This window comes from Hypomesus transpacificus, chromosome 15, assembly GCF_021917145.1.
Source record: "Hypomesus transpacificus isolate Combined female chromosome 15, fHypTra1, whole genome shotgun sequence".
Taxonomy (NCBI): Eukaryota; Metazoa; Chordata; class Actinopteri; order Osmeriformes; family Osmeridae; genus Hypomesus; species Hypomesus transpacificus.
In genome coordinates, this window is record NC_061074.1 from 10,196,201 (window position 1) to 10,217,789 (window position 21,589).

At 47.0% G+C, this 21,589-nt stretch overlaps 1 protein-coding gene across 1 annotated transcript; it reads right to left on the bottom strand.

Moving 5' to 3' along the window:
* Positions 1 to 470: 470 nt before the first annotated feature.
* Positions 471 to 21,204, bottom strand: nyap2a (neuronal tyrosine-phosphorylated phosphoinositide-3-kinase adaptor 2a). The gene is made up of 7 exons (XM_047036671.1): positions 21,057 to 21,204; positions 17,342 to 17,575; positions 12,179 to 12,471; positions 10,308 to 11,423; positions 6,632 to 6,844; positions 6,156 to 6,268; positions 471 to 3,360 (listed from the first exon to the last, which is right to left on the bottom strand). Exons 2-7 carry the CDS (start codon positions 17,542 to 17,544, stop codon positions 3,133 to 3,135), a joined length of 2,166 nt encoding a protein of 721 aa, XP_046892627.1. The 5' UTR covers positions 17,545 to 17,575; positions 21,057 to 21,204; the 3' UTR covers positions 471 to 3,132.
* Positions 21,205 to 21,589: the final 385 nt, after the last annotated feature.

The following is a 21,589-nucleotide window of genomic DNA, read 5'->3' on the forward strand; positions in this document are numbered from 1 at the left end:
ATTTGCAGTGCTGGGAAGGCCAGGATTGAAGATGACAAAAGGTGGTTGGCAGTTGATTGTGAATTTACCAGTCTCTTCCAACCCCACCGTGAATCTACACATCCCTGCACATGTTTTTCGTCCTGTCATGCAATTTTCCGTTAAATGGGACGTCTCTCCTACAACTAAGACCACAAAGTTTTTGATAATTTAGGTGTTTTGGTGTTTAAGTTTGTAAGATTTGTGGTATTTCTGTGGTGATCTCATAGGGCAGGAATGACTCTCCCTGGGACTGTTTAGCCTTCTAAATGAGGGAGAAAGGGGGCCTTGGCAGGATGCATGAGTCCAGTAGCAGTCGTCAGAATGTGTGCTCACTAGCTGCTATCGTTTAGACTGGCAAGGCAACCTGTATGTTGATTTAAGTTCCAGATGAGCTTCAAACTCTCCATGTACTGTTAGTGAGACTGGTTACCAGGGCATAACAAGCACACCACACTGAAATGCAAAAACATTTATTTCTCCCATAGTCAATTAATTCCTCAAAGGAATACATTGTTACAATGATCATAATCTTTTTTTGTCTTTTGACATATTCAGAAAAATAAATACTCAAACACTCTCAGTGCAAGAAAGACAAAACTGTGACATCACTGTGCTTTCATTTTTATCTCATCCACAGTGTGAATGTTTACACAAAATAGAATATATATACATCCTTAGATTCAGTATTTACCTTCTTGGGAGCGGAGCTGTGGAAGCTAGACAATCATAACAGAACTTTCCTTTATACATTACAGTTGATAAACATACTGTTTGAAATGGTTGGAATGGACATCACTGACATTGTAGTCACTTGTTAAACTTCCAACTGTTATGCACCGAATGTTACAGACACAAAATAGTATCATTTGGTGTTTGACATGCTGTGTCCTTTCCATTTATTACATTTTTTAAGAAACAAACCTTGTGCATAACTACCTGTATTGTGCCTTTCTAGATCTCAACAGTAAGATAAACTATGTGTCTTCATCTGGACGCATTTTTTAAATGTATTTTTATGCCATCAATGTAATAAATAAATGTTGTTCCCCCTTCAAACACAAGCTATGTGTTTATGTAACCTGTCATCCCACCCTAACTTTCATGATTTGTCTGATTATCTCATCAGATTATCTGTAACATTTCGGCTCACAAGTGACCATCTTTCTTAGTCACAGTGAAAACTGGTCTCCAAGGCAGTGCATTTATCAATTGATTCATCAATTGATGACTTTAGCACATACTCTATGCTCGTTTGTGCATGTGTGCAGGTGTGTGTAAGTAAGGTCTGTTTCTGGACAGTGTTTATGTGAGTGTGTTTGTCATTGGGGGGGGGGGCACTGTTACAGGAGTCAATCAGTCAATAATAAATTGATAATAATAAAGTCATTGATAAATCAAACGTGGGCCCAATAATTCTGCCTCAAAGGATGAAGAACAAGAGAACAGGACACATCAGGCACCTACGGCTCAGTAGATACTATCCTTATTAGCAGGCAGATCTATCACTGTTATGGTCTCACAAATCCCACAAACTCCCACCAGCCAGTTAAACCCTATCCATGTCCATATCTGACACCATAGCTGATTACCGTAAATGACACATCCTGCCAATCAGTTAAATGGGCAACAAATAATTGTGAAACGTTAAATTACACTGTCCACCAATCATCAATGACTGTCAGATTCCTCACCTGGATCAAAAACGATGTGGATGAATCACACAAACAAGGCCCTCAGTTTCACATGAGGGAGTTCAAGTTCAATACAATTGCTTATGTTTGGCAAGAGAAATCCCCTCGGCCAACATCTGCCATGACATTACGTACTTTCACACTCTTTCCTGTATAGATTTAGGTTGTTATTCTTCACTCTTTGGCCAGAGTGTCAGTGGGGTAATACCATGAGGTGTGCCTGGCAATGGGCAGGGAAGGGTTCCTATCCTTTAACATGGTATGATTCCTGTCTCACCCTCTTAGTCTCGTGTGTCTGATTCTAGGTCTAGTGTGCGAGAGCTCTGTACCCATGTTGCTAATGATGTCACTTAGACTTAGACTCACTTAGACTTCCTTCACAAACACACTGACTCACCCTGCATCTCAAACGCTAAAATATGTTTCCCTACTTGCTTGTAGATACTGTCAATGTGCTTAGATAGTACTTGTGGTTATAGCCAGTGTGTTGAAATGCAATCTGTTTGGAACAACCTTGTCACAGTGTACCTTAAAATGGGTTGTGATGAAGAAAATTATGTCACCCTTATATACGACAGTTGGACCAATTTGTTTGCCCACTATTGTATTTCTTTTTCCACAGGTGACAAAAGGTTGTGGGGAAGAATTTTCTGAAAAGCATCGTGGATGCTACCACCTGTAGAATGTCCTCCTGGCAGTTTTGAATCAGACTGTACATAACGGGACATCCTTTATCTTTGTCTGATATATGATGCAGTAGAATGCAATCGAAGACACAGGGATGATCCTTGACACTTTCTGTGGTCACACCCACAATTTGGGTTCAAACAGATCACAACAGCATTCCAATACCACACCTACTGCAATTCCAAGATGCCAAAATATATTCAATTTAAAATATTGTTTTCCCCCATTGCAATAAGAAAGTTAATCGTTTAGATTTTGCATATAAAAACAATGGTGCAATCACTGAATTAGCTCAACATTTTTTTCTTTTTCAACACAAATAAGTGTCATTGCGACTTACTGTAGATGCCAAAACAAGCTTGCGAAATCATTTCGCAGCTCACCCCTAGACCACAATGTCCTCTTTAGTCCTGTTTCAGTTTTTTCTTTTATAAAATATCTAAGCATAACAAGCATATTCAATATTAAGACAATTATTTTAGAAAAATATTAAATATAAATAGTAATTAGAAAGCAGGGAGATGTCCGAGATTTGCTACAATGGGATGGATCCCTCTGCTCTGATTGGCCGCCAGCTGAATGCCCTTAGTAAACAGACTATGTATATGTCTGTTTGTGTTTTTATTATGCCACGTAGAGTTTACACCTGTGTGTGTGTGTGTGCGTAGAGTTTATACTTGTGTGTGTGCGTGTATGTGTGCGGGGGCAGGGCGAGTCTGAGGACAGGTCAGGGTCAGATGGCCGTGTCCCAGAACACGGTGGTCTGTGTGGAGTAGGGGGGCGGACCGTGCTTCTTGCCCCCATTGCTCTTCCTCCAGCTGGGCAAGATGGGCATGCTGTCCTGCTTACACAGGTTCCTGTCGGGCCTCTGTCTGGCCTTGATCTCCCGGCACAGACTGCGCTTCTTCTCTATCATGTCCATCATGGTGCTGTCTCCATACGCCCAAGGCATGGGTGGGATCTGGGGGGAGGGGGAGGGGGGGAGAGGGGAGGAGGTGGGAGAGAGGAGGAGGAGTGGGCCCACATTGGTATCGTCACAGGTTCACTGTAGCGTTTACACAGTAAGAATGGGTGTGTCTATGACTATCTTTCAATATATCTAGGAGAAAAGTATGTTTGGTTGGTGCCTGGGAAATTTAATGTTTTAAGTGTTTTCAAGGTTTGTGTAAAACACTGTGCGTTATATTGGAGCATCTTCGTAACAATGTTTTGCCTAGTAGTGTGTGCATAGCAGAGACTGTGTTGCCTTGGACAGTGTGTTAAGGAGTAATAGATATGGTTATGCCAGACATCATGTGAGTACTTTAAAAGGCATACACTACGAACACCATGAATTAAGCAGACAGCACCATTCAGTTCAGCAAGACCTTCAAGCAGGCTGTTTTCTTAATGTGACATACGCCCAATCTTATTCAGAGACATCTACACACATGCACACGGCCAATCAGATGACATCATCACTGGGTTGCACTGTTTCACATAGACACAGACACAAAAAGGAGACAAACATAAAGGAGGAACATACAGTTTGGACAAGATTTTATTGACTCGATTTTTTTGATCTGTTTTACGAATTGACATTAAGATCCTGTTTTTTTTGGGGTGTAATTAGAGGCTTCGAGACCAGTGGAATAACTAGTGTCAGGATGAATTGACTTTCTGTGAAATGCAATTGGTTACTGACCACATCCTGACTCCCCAGTGACACATATACAACATGTGATATGTTAGATAATTAAACACCTCATACACAATGGGCTTATTAAACATTCCTCATATGCTGTGTTTATACATCAAATGTTTTATTTTTATTTTTTAGAAAGGACAGTACAAAACAGTTACAAGTTCATGTCTACGTAGACTAAAGGATTAGTTCATGTCGATGTAGATTAAAGAGTTATTTCATGTCAGTGTATATTAAAGGGTTAGTTGCTGTAAAGACTGATGGCTTTGTTAGTTGTCGTAAAGACACTGGCACAGTGAAGGTCTAAGTAAGGGCTCAGTTGAAAGTGAAACACTTACGGAATGACAAGAAGGGATGGGTCTAGGGGGAGACAGTATACCTGTATTAATTTGCATTATGGTATACGTTTAACTATACCATGTGCGTTATGGTATAAGCGCTTTAGTGCTCTGCCATATCTAGCTCCTGAAATTCCAACGGTAAGTAGATGGGCCAAGCAGAACTAACAGGAGCAAGCAGAGCCAACAGGAGCCCAGAAAGCTATAGAGAGAACGGCTAGTCATGCTAGGAAATGTCTGTGGCTTCATTTTATGCTCTTAATAAAATTCAGTAGATACGGAATAAACTGAATACTTAACTCAGCGTGCAGGGAGATATTAAATTATTCAACTCAAATTAAATTTGTAGTTATTTTGAAATTGCTAGCATGGCTCACACAAATAATATTAGACAAAACAAACTTTCAATTTTTCTTATCTAATGAAATAGACAGCCGTCCACAGCCTTCAGACAGTGACGTGTAGAACAGCCATTCACCCTGTGCTGCTATGAGGTGACTGTGCAGATTCACATTCAGTTTGAAACGCATCCTGTACCATACAGAGTCCTACCTAATCCACTCAGTTGAAACTCAGTAATTAATTCATGGGAACGACTAACTGTCCCAGAGAATAGCACCAGTTTTAAAACATGTTTTATTGAAACGTGAGGCTCCTCTGGTGAGGGGCGGGGCTAAGACAGGTTGGATGTGAGGGGCGGGGCTAAGACAGGTTAGATGTCTGTATTGTGAAGCAGCAGCTTGAGAACGTACATACACAAAACACACACCAAGCAGAATGCATCCGTCACGATGCACACAAGACAAAACAAATACACCAGTAGCAGGTGACAAGGAAGGACAGAATACTGGTGAGGGTGGTGGGTGATGGGTGGATGGTGGTGGACTGGGGTGGTGGGCTGGGGGTGGTGGGCTGGGAGTGGTGGTGGATGGTGGTGGGCTGGGGGTGGTGGGCTGGGAGTGGTGGGCTGGGAGTGGTGGTGGATGGTGGTGGGCTGGGGGTGGTGGGCTGGGAGTGGTGGGCTGGGAGTAGTGGTGGATGGTGGTGGGCTGGGGGTGGTGGGCTGGGGGTGGTGGGCTGGGAGTGGTGGGCTGGGGTGGTGGGCTGGGGGTGGTGGTGGATGGTGGTGGGCTGGGGGTGGTGGGCTGGGGGTGGTGGTGGATGGTGGTGGGCTGGGGGTGGTGGGCTGGGAGTGGTGGGCTGGAAGTGGTGGACTGGGAGTGGTGGGCTGGGGGTGGTGGGCTGGGAGTGGTGGGCTGGGGGTGGTGGACTGGAAGTGGTGGGCTGGGGGTGGTGGGCTGGGAGTGGTGGGCTGGGGGTGGTGGACTGGAAGTGGTGGGCTGGGAGTGGTGGACTGGGGGTGGTGGGCTGGGAGTGGTGGGCTGGGGGTGGTGGGCTGGGAGTGGTGGGCTGGGGGTGGTGGACTGGAAGTGGTGGGCTGGGGGTGGTGGGCTGGGGGTGGTGGACTGGAAGTGGTGGGCTGGGGGTGGTGGGCTGGGAGTGGTGGGCTGGGGGTGGTGGGCTGGGGGTGGTGGGCTGGGGGTGGTGGACTGGGAGTGGTGGGCTGGGGGTGGTGGGCTGGGAGTGGTGGGCTGGGGGTGGTGGGCTGGGGGTGGTGGTGGGTGGTGGTGGGCTGGGGGTGGTGGGCTGGGGGTGGACGACACATAAATACGGACAGACGGGGTTCCATACGCTCGCTCTCTTGCTCTTTCATTCAGCGGTGCGTGGCGGTACCTGGCAGAGGCCGCTGTAGGGCTCAGAAGTCTGGCGTTGAGGCGTTCCTCCAGGAGAGGGCACCCCCGAGGTGGAGGCTGAGCGGCCCAGCTTACACACCACCTTAGGCTCTGCTGGGACAAAACAGGCACATGTTCTACCAACCAATCGACTTTGTAGACGTCCCTCCCTGTTGTACGTGTGGTTTGAACCCTGCCGTCTGCATTATAATGGGTTTGGGTGATTATCATAAAGCATGTATGGCAGGGGTGTTTGATCTCGGTCCTCAGGGTCCACTGTCCTGTGTGTTGTAGATGTTTTGCTGCTCCAACACACCTGATTCAAATGAATGGTCGTTACCAGGCTTCCACAGAGCTTGATAACAACCCGTTCATGAGAATCAGGTGTGCTGGAGCAGGGAAACATCTAAAACATACAGCACAGTGGACCCTGAGGAACTTGAATCGAACGCCACCAACATATGATATGACTATTACCGGAAGCCCCGCCCCCCAGCATCATAGTGGGACTGGCAGAGGAGCGCCCGATGCGACTGGGTGTGGAGCTCTTGGCGGATGATTGTCCGGACGGCCCGTCCCACTCGTGGTGGTCGTCCCTGGTTCCTCCGTGCTGGGGCCCCCGCTCCTTGCTCTCATGCCTGCTGAGGGGCTCTGAGCTGTGGCTCCTGGAGCGAGCTTCCCCTGCTGAGCCTGCCAACGCATGCGCTTGTTACTGTGTCATAGCGTACGCTGCATACCTCACAAAACCTTAGAAATAGCTACCGCGAAGATCAACAAAAGACAGTTTGCCCACTGTTGAAGTGCAATAGTGGGATCCTATTGAAAGAGGTAGTCACTGTGACACTCCACTGAGTCTTGGTATGAATATAAAGCATTTTAATAAAATTAAGTCCCCTCAGCTATGAAATACCGTACCATGACTGTGGCATTTTGATTAGGGCAGTTTGGCCACAAGGTGTCACTGTATGACTGATCACATCAGTGTTTGAAGCGGGTGGAGACCAGAACATGCCTCTGATGGATTCAGTTAAAAGGATGCCTCGTTATAACAATCTAGAGCAGGGGTGTCAAACTCATTTCGCATCGTGGGCCACATACGGCCTAGGGAGATGTCAAGTGGGCCGGACCATTAAAATTATACCATACTCTGCTATAAATAACCAAAATATCATGTCTTTCTTCTGTGTTATCTAGTTTAATTGATATAAAGACCATATCGTATAAAGTCCGTCCAACCGCTTTAACAAGTAATGATCTCTTCGGTGGTGTAGTTGGTTAAAGCGTTGTACGATTACATATTGTTAATGCGAATCTGGATCCCAAGTTCGCGCCCCAGTCCAGTGAATCTCGTACGATATTCTTTAACTTTTACTGTGAGAAAATGACATAATTCTAAAGGCCTACGGATGTATCACAACATTTTAATGTGTGAGCACTAATATCAGATCAAAATGAACACATGTAGCCTTAATTAAATATTGAATAACGTAGGGTAGTCTACCGTCGGAGACAACCACTACGCCTCATTCAGCCAGTTTAAACGGCTGCTAGATGACGCTGTTCATTTTCAAAGCGCCGATAGTTCGGCTCTTTGGGCCGGCACAATCCGGAAGAAACCATCAAAGCTTCACAAGGCATCGTTCGCCCATCCCTAGTAGAGACCAAGGTATTAATTGATACCGTCTGCTGTTTTCAGTCTGTCTCAGTGATGCGGCTTGTCTTCTACTCTGATGGAAAGAGTGCAAAGAATTGCAGCGAATTAAAAATATTAATTCCATGTCTTTTATGCATTTTTTCCACTTTCAAATTATCCTGCGGGCCTGATCGAACCTCCTTGGGGGCCGGTTCCGGCCCGCGGGCCGTATGTTTGACACCCCTGATCTAGAGAGAAGAAATACAGGCGTAGATATATAGTTCTCAAGATCCTCTATGCTGTGTCTGTACTAGAAATATTACAATAAGCAACAATCTTAGGGATCTTCCTATATTGAATCTAGTCTAACAGGTCTGCATTCATTGGTTGTGGTTCAGACCGACACATCACTTATTTACCTCGTCCTTCCTTTCAATGCTCATAAAGTATATTTTCCCCTCGTCCTCCTCATCACTCCATTCCTGTCGACCGCTGCACCGAGCTGTGTGCTGCTCTCGTAGGCTAGCCATTAGCCCTCTCATTCATCACACTCAATGCACTCCAGGCATTAAGAAAATTGCTTTGCTAGCAGATGAAAGCTTTTCAATTATTTTTGCTTGCGAGTGTATGATCTGTAATAACCTTCTTGAGCATGAAGCAGTTGACAGGCAAGTGGACGGACCAGGGGCTGAGGACATAAGGATCCTGATCAGGTTAGGCCATGTCCCAGCTATGTGGACAGACATGTCCCAGCTATGTGGGCAGACATGTCCCAGCTATGTGGACAGACATGTCCCAGCTAGGTGAACAGACATGTCCCGGACAGACATGTCTTCATGTCTGCACTGCTATCCTGCTGAATTAACACCAATTTTGCTAGCCACAAGCAAACGGAAGGAAAGAATATGCAGGGAACAACACGTTGGAGGTATTAACTACTACTTTGCCGTGCAACTACCATATTACCTCCGTGCTTGTGTGAACATAAACGGGTATGCTCCGCTTCCTATTCAGGTGTAGTCACACTGGTCTTCAGTATGTCAAAGGAAGCAAGCAGTGTCAGGCGCAGGCTCTAGTAAATCAGCTACTACACATTAAGCTAACACACAGTCACAATGCTAAGCGAAAATACTACCCCGCTATGGTAGATTAATAAACCTACTGACCTAGAAAAGTTACTGAGCAACCCACAGGACACAATCACGTACACAGTGCAACAATAATGTGGCCATATGCGGCCCACCTCAGAATGTGGTTTTATTAATCGGATCTCAATGCGTCCTCAATTCGTCTGGAGTGCATTCACATTTACACCTGTACCTGGACTGAGTTGTCGGCATGTGATCGATCACCAAGACGCATGTTTATGCCAGATATGAACAGGGTCGATGTCTGACTTGCCATCTAATATAATTACATCAAAATTCAATAGCTGGCCAGCTAACCGAGCAGCTAGCTAAGTTTGTGAATGGGAGAAGTAAAACATGGAGAAATTTTTTCTCTGTTTAGTCCATCGTAAAAGTATGAAAGTTCAAACAATAAAGAGCAGTTTATCTTTTCTCCCTTTACTACCAAAATCGTGTACACGCAAAGGGACTAAATCGAATGCGTTTTACTAAGTTTTAATATTTTATATTCACATTTTAGTCATTTAGCAGATGCTTTTATCCAAAGCGACATGCAAATAGAGCTTGTAGTAGACTAAGTATAATCAAGCATCAGAAGTGCACAGTTCAAACTGTATTGTAATGGTTTGGTCTCTTTGTCAGCTTCTTTCGCGTTGTCTCAGTGACTCATTCTGACAACCTCTATCTGACCATTCATACCACGTGTGGATGTAAACGTCCAACATAAATCAGTGACGCGGTACTGCCTTAACAGCCGAGGGTAAAGCGGAGGAGGTTCGGAAAAAATCTGGGTCACTATCTAATCTCTTCTGAAATCGACCTCCCTTCCCTTTGCTGGAACAGGCTGTGTGTAGGCTGTTTTATGTCATACCCACAAATGAAATGCATCTTTTGAATCCACTCATTTATTTAATTCAACCATTCAAAAAACGTGACAATCTAACGTACAAAAATGTAGTTGATGTTGTTGCACTAAGGTATTATTTTTGTTTACCGTACCTGTTAGCTTAGATGTGGTCACTTTTTGATGTGGCTTGTAAATACAGACTCCTTGACCGTTACCAATCAATACTGTTTGATCTACACACTTGTGATCCTTGTTTTTCTGATGTATTTTCTCAATTCATTATTTATTCGCACATCACATTGCACATTATAAGCACATCTGAGATGTGGTTACTTTGCTCTGAGACTGGTCAATGGGACGCACCGTTCCTTGACCCTGAACAACAGAATGCTATGCTGTACATGTATGCACTTCTGATCCTTGATCTTCTGCTGTAATTCCTATGTGAACTGTGTATGGCACTTTAGATTAATATGTTTATTTTTTTTATTACTGATGCATAATGTACCCGTCATGAACGGTCAACGCAATGAACTCAGTACTCACAGTCTGCAGAGTCCTTTGCCTTCCTCCCCGCTGGAGGCTTCTTCAGCATGTTCCTGCCGCTGCTGAGCAGGTTGGTGAGTTCATCCAGAGGGCTGGTGGGGGTCCGCGTCCGCGACACGTTCTGCATGGATCCATGAGCAGAGGACGAGCCGCTGAGCTTGGCCCCGCCCTCCTGGCCCGAGAAGGCCTTGGCAGCGTGGGCCACGGAGGAGGCGCTGCGGGGCATGCTGCCCGTCATCACAGCCTCGTACGGGGGCGGGTGCTTGAGGCTGAGGGGGGTGAGAGAGCGGCCCATGCTGACAGGGGACGGGCAGGCCGAGTGACTGCGTGGGTAGCCGTGGACCAATGCAGAAGACTTGTACAGGTTGGAGGGCAGGGGCGGGGCTGAGGAGCGTCCCGAGGTGGTGATGGTGTGTGCGGATGTGAGATCCCGCTCCCTCTCTCTCTCCCTCTCTCTATCCCTCTCTCTCTCCCTCTCTCTTTCTCTCTCCCTCTCTGCCTTCCGGTGGTGAGAGGAGGAGGGAGCAGCCTCTGTAGTGGTAGGCGAGGCCCCAGGCTTCAAGACAATGTTGTCCTGCATGAGCAGTTTGGTGACATCCAGAGGGGTAAGAGGGGACTCGTCAGAGTTGGGGGAGCATTGGACGGGGGCCGGGGGGAAGACCAGCAGGGGGGGACGGTGAGTCAGCAGGTTGGGGAAGGGAGCGGGGATGTCACAGAACGAGCCTCGGGGTATGTATGAGTGGCCTGGCTCCATGTCCAGGATGGAGGGGGTGACACTGCCCCCCTGCTCCCATCTGGAGTCCTGGACCAAGTCATCAAACATGGGGTACTTCATCTCCTCGTACACAGACTCACCCTGGTCATCATCGTCTTGACTCTTCAGGTCCCGCAGGATGTTGCCCACCATCTGGATGTAAACGGGCTCGTCTTCGTCCGTGTCCTGGGCGGGGCTTTGGCTCTGGGAGAAAGACTTCTCCCTCTTGGAGGACATCTTGTTGCCGTGGTTCCTGATGTAGGACTCGTCGAACGAGGTGCTGAGCTGAGTGTTGGGGTTCCTCTTGGGCTTGGGAGGAGGGATCCTCTTGTATTCCTCGCTGAAGGGGCGGGACTTGGAACCTGGGAGATACAGTCACACATTGTGATGTCATCTGTCTGGAGCTCAAGTGACGGATCACATAAAAGGCTTTAGATGTAATGCATGTGCTGCACTCTGGTCAAGAAGCGTGCTGAAAGCTTAGGGGTATATTGTCGTACCGAACTCTAGGGAGTGCAGAGTTCTGCTTTTACGCTTCCCACCCCCCACTGTGGTAGAGAGCGGGATCTGTACATCTGTGTAAATGTGTACGTGTGTAAAATATCTATATGTAAACATACGACTTTCATAGCCTTTACACTAGCCTATGCTGTGATGCAAACATTCATTATTGAAGGTGGAGAATCCCACACAGACTCACACAGTACACCTCATTGTGTTCTCTGTATGACCACCAGATCAGACCACCAGATCAGACCACCAGATCAGATCACTAGATCAGACCACCAGATCAGACCACCAGATCAGACCACCAGATCAGATCACTAGATCAGACCACCAGATCAGATCACCAGATCAGATCACTAGATCAGACCACCAGATCAGATCACCAGATCAGATCACTAGATCAGACCACCAGATCAGACCACCCGATCAGACCACCCGATCAGACCACTAGATCAGACCACCCGATCAGACCACCCGATCAGATCACTAGATCAGACCACCAGATCAGACCACTAGATCAGACCACCAAATCAGACCACCAGATCAGACCACTTGATCAGACCCAAACAGCGGGATAATCGCTCTGTCCCTGACACTCTAAAACACTCACCATCGATTTGGTCCAGTTTATTAGGGACGGAGCCGCCGTTGACCGTCTCTGAGGAGATGCTGAGCTTGGTGTTGGGGTCTCTCCTGGGTTTGGGCGGGGGCTGCTTGCGGGAGGTGGGGCTCCCGTCCTCGTCTCCAGCCCCTACAGAATGGAGGGACTGAGAGCGCACGGTGAACCCGTGGCCGCATGAAGAGGGCATCCGGTCCTGGGGGGCCGGCATGGTCATGAAGCCCATCCGGAAGTGCTTCCCCGCATAGCCTCCCTCTGTCGCTCGAGCCACGTCTTCACCGATCCTGCCAGGACACACACACTGTGAGGAGGATGGGAAACATGGCACAACCACTGACAACCGCTGACAACCACATACAACCACTGACAACCACATACAACCACATACAACCACTGACAACCACTGACAACCACAGACAACCACTGACAACCACAGACAACCACAGACAACCACTGACAACCACAGACAACCACTGACAACCACAGACAACCACTGACAACCACAGACAACCACAGACAACCACTGACAACCACAGACAACCACTGACAACCACAGACAACGACAGACAGTTTCTTAAAGGCAGGGTAGGTACGTTTTATGAACCTAGCATTTGTGGCTTGAGTTTGAAAGGATTCTAACCCAAATATGCCACCCCCTCCTTGGAAAGCCACTCCACCTCCATCTGAGTACTGCCAGGAGGTAGTCAGACAGACAAGTAGGCCGTACAATCATTGCATTCGGTCCGAAAGCCATCCAATCATTATGTTTGGTTTGAACCATATGATTGGGATTTTCTCTCTCCAGTTGATATGGAGTTAAAACCTCCACTAGGAACAAGAGTCTGTCTGATTGATAATCAAAGGTTGGGCTAGGGGACCGAAAAAAACCTAATAATATCAAACTGCCTGCAACCAAAATCATTTTCATCTAATTACGAATACACCTCTCTCTCTCTCTCTCTCTCTCTCTCTCTCTCTCTCTCTCTCCTTCTCTCTCTCTGTCTCTCTCTCACACACACACGGAAACATTGCCTTCATACAGTAGATACACCCATAGCCCAGTTCTGCTCTTAAGGTAATTAGAATCTAAAAGAAGCTAATTAGAGCCATTAGAACTCAGAATCTGGACTGTTGTTCCCACTGTCATCCACAGCATGTTAAATCACCAGGAAACCTCCATCAAAAGAGTAAACACACACAAACAAGTACTCAACCTTTAATGTTAACCTCATGAGAACCTCAGTTCTCCATGGTTACCTCTGCCAGGGCGTGGTCTGTGTAAGCGTAGATTGTGATTGGTCAGTTACTACGGGAGTGGGAGGTGACAGGAGGAGCCCAGCTAATAGATTGAGTGGAATGGTTATCTGTTTATGATTTGAGCTGTGCAGCTGCAGACACACTGCCCTCCTGGGCTTATTACCTAACAACCATTCAGAGACGTGGCCAGAAACCACAAACCATGCAAGGGCCCACTACATCAGAAAACATTGACGTTTACACACGCGCATGTACACTTCGACAAACATTCATGAATCCCCCCTCCCACACACGCGTGCATGTCCTGTGCAACACACAACCACGTGCACTCTTCAGAAGCCACAGTTATGCTACGATGAAACAGGATGTGTACTATTTGACCGACTGAATATTCCCCTGTAGGATAATACATTTAATCTTGACTCTGAAATACCCTCATTACCAATTAGTCAGCAGCGGTACTGCACCCAAGGTGTGTTAAATGGAGTGGCATCTATTGATTGATGCTTGTGGGGAATCACACCTCTCCCTGTTGGCCGTCTATGGATATTAGCGCTAGCTTAAAGGAATCAAACATCCTGATAATTTCATTGGTCTGTTCTGCTGGACTGTCTGTCTGTGGGGGGTGACCTGGGCTAGCTGTGTTTCATAGGGGTCAGCCCCCAGTTCATGAACTAAACTCAGCATGATGGAACCCTAAGCCTAACCCTGCCCAAGGCTTGGTTCATCCTGGTTCATCCACAAACAGGTCCTACTTCTGACAACTGGGCTGCAGCAAGCAGGGCTGTCCAAGCTGACAGCACACATAGTGAAGTAAACCCAGTGCCACCGAGTCAGGGGTAACACTGCCTTGCCGCAGCCTGGCAGAGAGCATCATGGGAGATGCATGAAAGGGGTAGGGAGGGAACGAGGGTGCCGGGGACTAAATAAAAAAAACAAATATAAGCAGGCACACATCAAGGTCACGTAGCTGCCTGAAACACAGAACCGGGAGAGAAATGTGCACGAATATATGCGTACGCAAATGCCTGCATGTTCAGAAATGACGATACAATGGAATTAAACTCAACAGGATGTTCTCTTGTTCAGGTTGTTCAGGACATTCAGCTGAGATCACAGAACCGAACATACATCAAATGTGCACAACATGCTACCTAAGTCTCTTAATCCTATGACTGAGGACTGACAAAGCAGTGACAATGCTCAGGGTTACATACAGAACACCAACAGCCACATAGTAAAGCACTACAGTAAATGCTAGCAGTAAAATCCATGTGACCTAAATATCTGCATCCTATTGGCTTGTCTGCATGGGCACTCTGAATGGAAGTGCTTAATCCGCCCCAGGCTGATTATCAGCTCAGTAACTGGCAGCAGCTTCCTCTTACTGCTTGTGTCTCCCAACCCCACTCAACCCCACCCTAACCTAACCCCACCCAACCCCACCCTAACCTAACCCCACCCAACCCAACCCCACCCTAACCTAACCCCACTCAACCCCACCCTAACCTAACCCCACTCAACCCCACCCCACCCAACCCCACCCTAACCTCACCCCACCCAACCCCACCCTAACCTAACCCCACCCAACCCCACCCTAACCTAACCTAACCCCACCCAACCCCACCCTAACCTAACCTAACCCCACCCCACCCAACCCCACCCTAACCTAACCCCACCCCACCCTAACCTAACCCCACCCAACCCCACCCCACCCTAACCTAACCCCACCCAACCCCACCCTAACCTAACCCCACCCTAACCTAACCTAACCCCACCCCACCCAACCCCACCCAACCCCACCCTAACCTAACCCCACCCCACCCCACCCAACCCCACCCTAACCTAACCCCACCCCACCCAACCCCACCCTAACCCCACCCCACCCCACCCACCTTTAAACAATGTATTACGTAACTGTTCATGTTACTGTAATATGTATGTTGCTGATATCCGGGCAGCTTGTTCTTGGAGTAAGCAGCTACTTGCAGATTGAAAGGGGCTTGAAATGAATTCGCTGGTATGTTTTTGAGACATCTATGCATTTACCTAGGTAGAGGTGTATGTGTCAGGGGAAGCAGCCACTGTTTGCTTGAGAGAGAGAAACAGAGAAACAGAGAGAGAGAGAGAGAGAGAGAGAGAGAGAGAGAGAGAGAGAGAGAGAGAGAGACAGACAGACAGACAGACAGACAGACAGAGAGAGAGAGAGAGAGAGAGAGAGAGAGAGAGAGAGAGAGAGAGAGAGAGAGAGAGAGAGAGAGACAGAGAGAGAGAGAGAGAGACAGTCAGCTGAAGCGGAACAGTGTGTTGGTAGCAGACGACGAGGCTGGTATCCAGGGATAATGTTCCAGAAATAGCACGGGTCCAGCCCTGTCACAATACCAGCCTGACACACGTACTGTTGCACACAAACGCACCAAAATCACAGACAAAACTCCAGTTTGTGGTCACTAGCAGGCTTCTTCCTCCATCCTGTCCAAGTCAAACGTCTAAATGTATTCACAGCTCATTCCATTATGGCTCTTTGGCCAATTACAGTTCTGCCCAATAGATTACACAGTGATACTGGCCCATGAGACAAAATTACAAAATATGTAATTTAGCAAAACCTAAACATTAAATTAGTAATAATATTAAAATGTTCTTCATACTCAGACTGTAAAACTATGATGAACATTTGTCAAAAAAAACAAAATTTCTTATCTTTGGCATAACCTTCACATCTAAACGGGTGCTGTTCTAAATGAAAAAGTCACAATAAACTCATTACCAAAAGTATTTTCAGCTTGAAAGCCTGAGTTTTTTCAGAATTGCGGAAGTTGCTTGATCAGAAACCCCCATTATCCTCTGATCCTTTTCTAGGCAACAGAGGCCGAATAAATCCAGCTGGATCTTTTTTTTTGTGCATTTTAGTATGATGTATTACAATGCGTTTTGAGAGTGGTGTGATGATTGTCTGAAGTAAACCATTAGGCCTGTACTGTATGTCACTGGGTGTCCATGACCAAGCCTGCATCATCCTGGAGAGTGAATCTCATTTATCCCATTAGAGACTGAAGGACCACTTCTGTGCCAGAGAGGAGAGCAGGAAAAGAGAGAGGGACAGGGAGAGGGAGGGGAGAGGGTGAGGGAGGGGAGAGGGTGAGGGAGGGGAGAGGGAGGGGAGAGGGTGAAGGTGAGGGTGAGGAAGGGGAAAGAGTGAGGGGATGTTGGGAGAGGAGCAGAGGGCAGCACTAGCGCAGCATGTGTTGTGCTTGCTGTCAAAACAGCTTCACGTTTCAGTTCTGCAGCGTTGACAGTGAGCAGCGTGGGTTGTGAAGGGGGTCAGCAGACAGCGGTGTCCACAGGGACTAAGAAAGAATGATGTGAGAGAAGAGAGACGGGTAGGAGGGAGAGCCTACGCAACGTGAGAGGGAGAAATATGGGGGGGGGGGGTTGACGAGGAAAGCGGTGGAGAGGTGAGCAATTTGTGTGGAGATGGGTTTACGTCTGGGACTTTTTGATCTACAATCAAATGCTCAACCTCTGAGCTATTCCTATCCCAGCTCGGTTATTCACATGTGCTCCAGCGAATTCACACCAATCACCAATTGACATACACATCACAAGGGGATAAATAAAACCGAAGCAAACCATGTCCAGCATTGTATTTTCCTGTTGTTGTATCTCTTCCCAATCCAAACATCTCAGACGAGGGAGTTCAATAGCTGAGAATTCCGTCCTAGCTTCCTAGCTAACACAGAGACTTCTTAATAAGATCGTAAGAGGAGGGGGGGGGGGGGAATCTCCTCTCCAAAGTCACATTCAGCTCTCACACGTGTTGTGGCCCCCAACACAAGGAAACAAGCCTATTTCAAGCCTATTGGTAAGAACCTTGGAGAACATTTCTTGTCCTACCTCTTTATGGCTTCTTCCTGCCTCCTTTTCTTCTCATGTTTTTCCTGAAGGTAGGCCCAATTGGTCTCATTTCTCACACGGTCGCTTTCACGGGCAATGTCCGACGCGTTCTGGATAACCAGGCCATCATACGCCCTGAGTCCACTGTCCTCCACATACTGGAAAAACCTGCTGAAAGACGCCTCGTCCTTGTTGGTGTTCATTGTTCCTCAAAGGCAGTTGAGTAGAAAAGCTCTGCAATCAGACGATAACAGGAATAGTCCAGTCAATACTAACGATGTTAGGAATAGGAGTGGTAGGCAGCACATGCAAAGCAGTTTGACTTTAGATTTGTGTAGAATTTGCATAAAGAGTAGTACAAGACTGAAGAGGGTACAATTTCTGGGGAAACTGTGAGGTGTGCTTGCATCCTATAGCCTAGAATTTCCAAACTATTTACACACTCGCTCTCATTTTTACAATAGGCTACTTGGACCGTATCTTGACAATAAATGAAGAACATTACATGTTTTGCCAGGTTAACTGGATCTTATAGGCCATTGTTTCTGATGTCCCTGTGTGTTTCTGATGTCCCTGTGTGTTTAAACTTTTGACTGGGGACAACAATGCGATCAGTCAGACTACAGAATGTTGATGATGTCAGGCTTCTTATTTATAGACCAACTGCAGTCTAACCCACAATGTGTGGGATAGACTGCATCCTTTAGCCAATAAATTATATTTTGCTGAATGATTGAAGGTTAGACAACAAAAGTTCTAATTAAATAGTCACCGACAATCAAAATGGAAATTACTCCACCCTGGCTCCACCCATTGGCACTTATTTGCTTTTCATGTATGCTTCATGTTTAGGTTACCCGCAATGTTTTTGGGGCTATCTTGCTGTTTATGATCATTGACCTATGAACCTTTTGTAAAGCTCTCTCTTGTGAGGCGCTTTGGATAAAAGCGTCTGCTTAATGACTAAATGTAAATGTCATGTAAATAAAAGATTGAGGAATGCCAGAAGCGCCATCGAATGATCATTTTGCGTCAGTAACAATGTCACTGTTTGAAGACTTGGGGGTCATGTGACAGGATATCCGCGCTTTAAGTAGGCAGAGCCACCTCGCGGCTTGCGCCTCGTGTAATCAACTCCAATCGTTTAGATATTGGCATCGATTGCTCTACAGGATTTATGATCATTTGATGCCCCTCTTTGATGCCCCTCTCCTGGTTTACATCAGTCCCATCACAATATTAGCTCAACAGCTGAAATACATGGGGAAAAAAAGCTGACAAAGTATTAGCTAACTGGTTGCTAGTTAGCTGGCTACCAGCCAGTACATGCGGTGCTTTGGAGAACTGGAATATCAGCTACAGATAGGGGGGACAATAAAACGCGTCATTTTTGGCCAAAGCTAACCAACTGTCAAATGATGTGGTACGCCGGTAGCAAACGCATGGAATCGAATGCTAAGTTAGCCTGAATGTAAGAACACCACTGAGAAATCTGGCACCGGAATCAGGAATTCCAGGAAGGTCAGGAAGGTCCACGTCCTTTTCTTAGCTTTATAACTTGCGACTACTAGCGTGATAATAAAAACAAAAATGCCAGTTATCATGTAGACAGTACAGAAGCAGGAGAAGCCGGCTGTGCTCCGTTTTGCTCCCAGCTAACAAGCTACTGCACTGATGTTCTACTGTTGGTAATCGCACACAGGTTTGTGACGTCAGGACGTTTGTGTTTGTGGCTAGCTGATTAGCTACCGTTAGCTTAACCTTTCGCCACAAAAACTTTAGATATGCCTAAACCGTGCAACGGAAACCACGACGATGCAAGCATCGCTTTCGGGAACAAGACGCACATTTTGACACCGACCTTGTCTATATGTAGTGCACACAGGGGAGCAATTAGGGTGGGAAATAAATCAATATAAATGGAAGACAATATAGGTTGTGGTTGTCAATGAGACTCCTCAGAAGTTATTGTTATTACACTGGATTAAGCTAACCACAATGTATGTATTTAGGGTCAGACGGCTGAGCGGTTAGGGAGTTGGGCTATTAATTGGAAGGTTGCCGGTTCCTGGCCGTGCCAAATGATGTTGTGTCCTTGGGCAAGGCACTTCACCCTACTTGCCTCAGGGAGAATGTCCCTGTACTTACTGTAAGTTGCTCTGGATAAGAGCGTCTGCTAAATGAGTAAATGTAAACGTAATGTATTTTGTTGGTTGTGGTGACCACATGCGAAGGTGGCTAGCAAGATAATATTGGTTAAATAACCTCTGGTTAAGAGCAACATGGCCAGCGCTTATTTCAGACAACATCACCTTCTGTTTAGAAGGAAATCATATTGTGGGCGTGTGTGTGCCACCAGTAAATGACTGTTCATTAAGAACAGTGGCAGATGTGACGTGTGTTCACCAGATGAAATGAGAGCAGTAGAGAGAGTGAGTACTCCTTCTGCAGTAGAGGGAGTGAGTACTCATTGTGTTGTGGGTGACTTTAGGGAGGCATGTTATCATCCTGTTAGCTACACTAGAGACCATGGAGAGCTCTGATTGGATGAGCAGCCGCTCCTCAGCTGCAGTTACATCATGCTAGAGACAATTTAATCATGCCGCTCTCTTGTCTCCCCCTTCTCTCTCCCTCTTGCTCTCTCTCTCTTTCTCTCTCCTCTGCATCCTTCTTATTTGGAGCCGAGGCAGTGTAAGGGATCAGACATCCTCTTCCAGGAACACCAAAGATGTGCTTGTCCTCAGTTTGACAGAGCAGGGCAGTTCTCCATCTGACCCCATCCTCCCTTTGCCCCCCGCTGCTTGAACACTGCCTCTCTTTAGTCTAAACCCTGACTGTCCCAGCACCCCTCCTGTCTCTGAGTGTGGGGGATGAGTTTGGTAGACTAAGAAGGGGAGGGTTAGTGTGTGTGTGTGTGTGTGTATGTGTACACAGAATAGGACTGGTGGTGCATGAAATCGAGCTTCTCATATCATCTCTGTCTTTTCATCATCTCTGTCCGTGTTTTCATGTGCTCTAATCATTGGTCAGTTTGCTCGTCTCCTTTTCATTTTCTTCCCTTTCTTTTTTTCCTCCTCCTCAAACCTTCTCATGCCCCTGTATCCTGAAGCACTCACAGCTGCGTTCTAAAAATGGAACAGGAGAGAGCAGAGCTGTATCCAGGCAACAGCATCTCGCGGCAAGTGATGACATAATGCAGAGGGAGTTCCTAATTCATTGTTTGAGACACATTTGTCACGCCTCACAGAGAGATCCAGATGAAATTCACTATCTGCAGTGATCTGTTCTGCTCCAGTGCATAAATACACTATCAACACAGTCGTATTGTACAGTAACCACATAAAACACAGTAACAGCACTGCTGAGGCGAACACTGACAAAGCGGTAAAATGGACTCTTAACAGAACGCAGTCAAGATGAACGCAGAAACAATGAAGTCAGATCAAATGGAAATTAAATCCACAGTAAATATGGGCAGTTGACTGGATGTGAACACAACCAACCGAGCAGGTAGTAGTAAAGCAAGATCAGTAGAAGAGAAACATTGTTTACATGGACACTGATTTTATGTATAGCGAATTACGGCACATCAGGAAGAGAAAACCCCCCCCCCCAGTCTAACAATCACCCAGTTTACTGTAATACATGCTAATACTTAACATAGCTGAACCCAGAACCCATGACAGGCAGCCTGGCGGTGAGCGGAGGTACTTACGGGCTACGTGTTTCTGGAAGCTGCTTCAGTCCGATCAACGTGCAGCCTTCAGAGAGCACCTCCTGATGCAGAGCCTGACTGAGGAGGAGGGAGCCCAGCTTTGCTGCTGACAGCCGTGGCCAGGCACGACAAGGAGGCGGAGGAGCGTGCTGGCCATCTTTGTGTGAGCAAGTCTCGTCTGGCGACAGAAAAACACCCCCCCCACCTCGCAGTTGGTGGGCGACTGGACAGGAAGGAGCTGGCGACAGAGCGGATCCCCTCGCTTTGCGCCGCCTCAGAACGGCTCACACAAACTCCTGAAGCGCGCTCTCTCTCTCTCTCTCTCTCTCTCTCTGTGTCTCTCTGTCTCTGTCTCTCTCTCCTGCGCACACACACCCCCGTTCACGCACACATCCTCGAGTCACTGCTAGAAATGGCTGCAGTGCTGCCACAGCGACCTAACAGCATCCCGCTCTCTCCCGGTGGCTCCTCCTTCTGCTGTTCCTCCTCAAACACATGCTTCTCCACACACACACACAGCGCTCTGACATGCG

Coding starts and splice junctions, on each gene's coding strand:
- nyap2a (XM_047036671.1), bottom strand. CDS start 17,544: ATGAACACCAACAAGGACGAGGCGTCTTTCAGCAGGTTTTTCCAGTAT. Junction 6,845..10,307: donor GGCAAAGGACTCTGCAGACT/GTGAGTACTGAG, acceptor ATGCGTTGGCAG/GCTCAGCAGGGGAAGCTCGC. Junction 3,361..6,155: donor CCTACAGCGGCCTCTGCCAG/GTACCGCCACGC, acceptor CCCTCCCCCCAG/ATCCCACCCATGCCTTGGGC.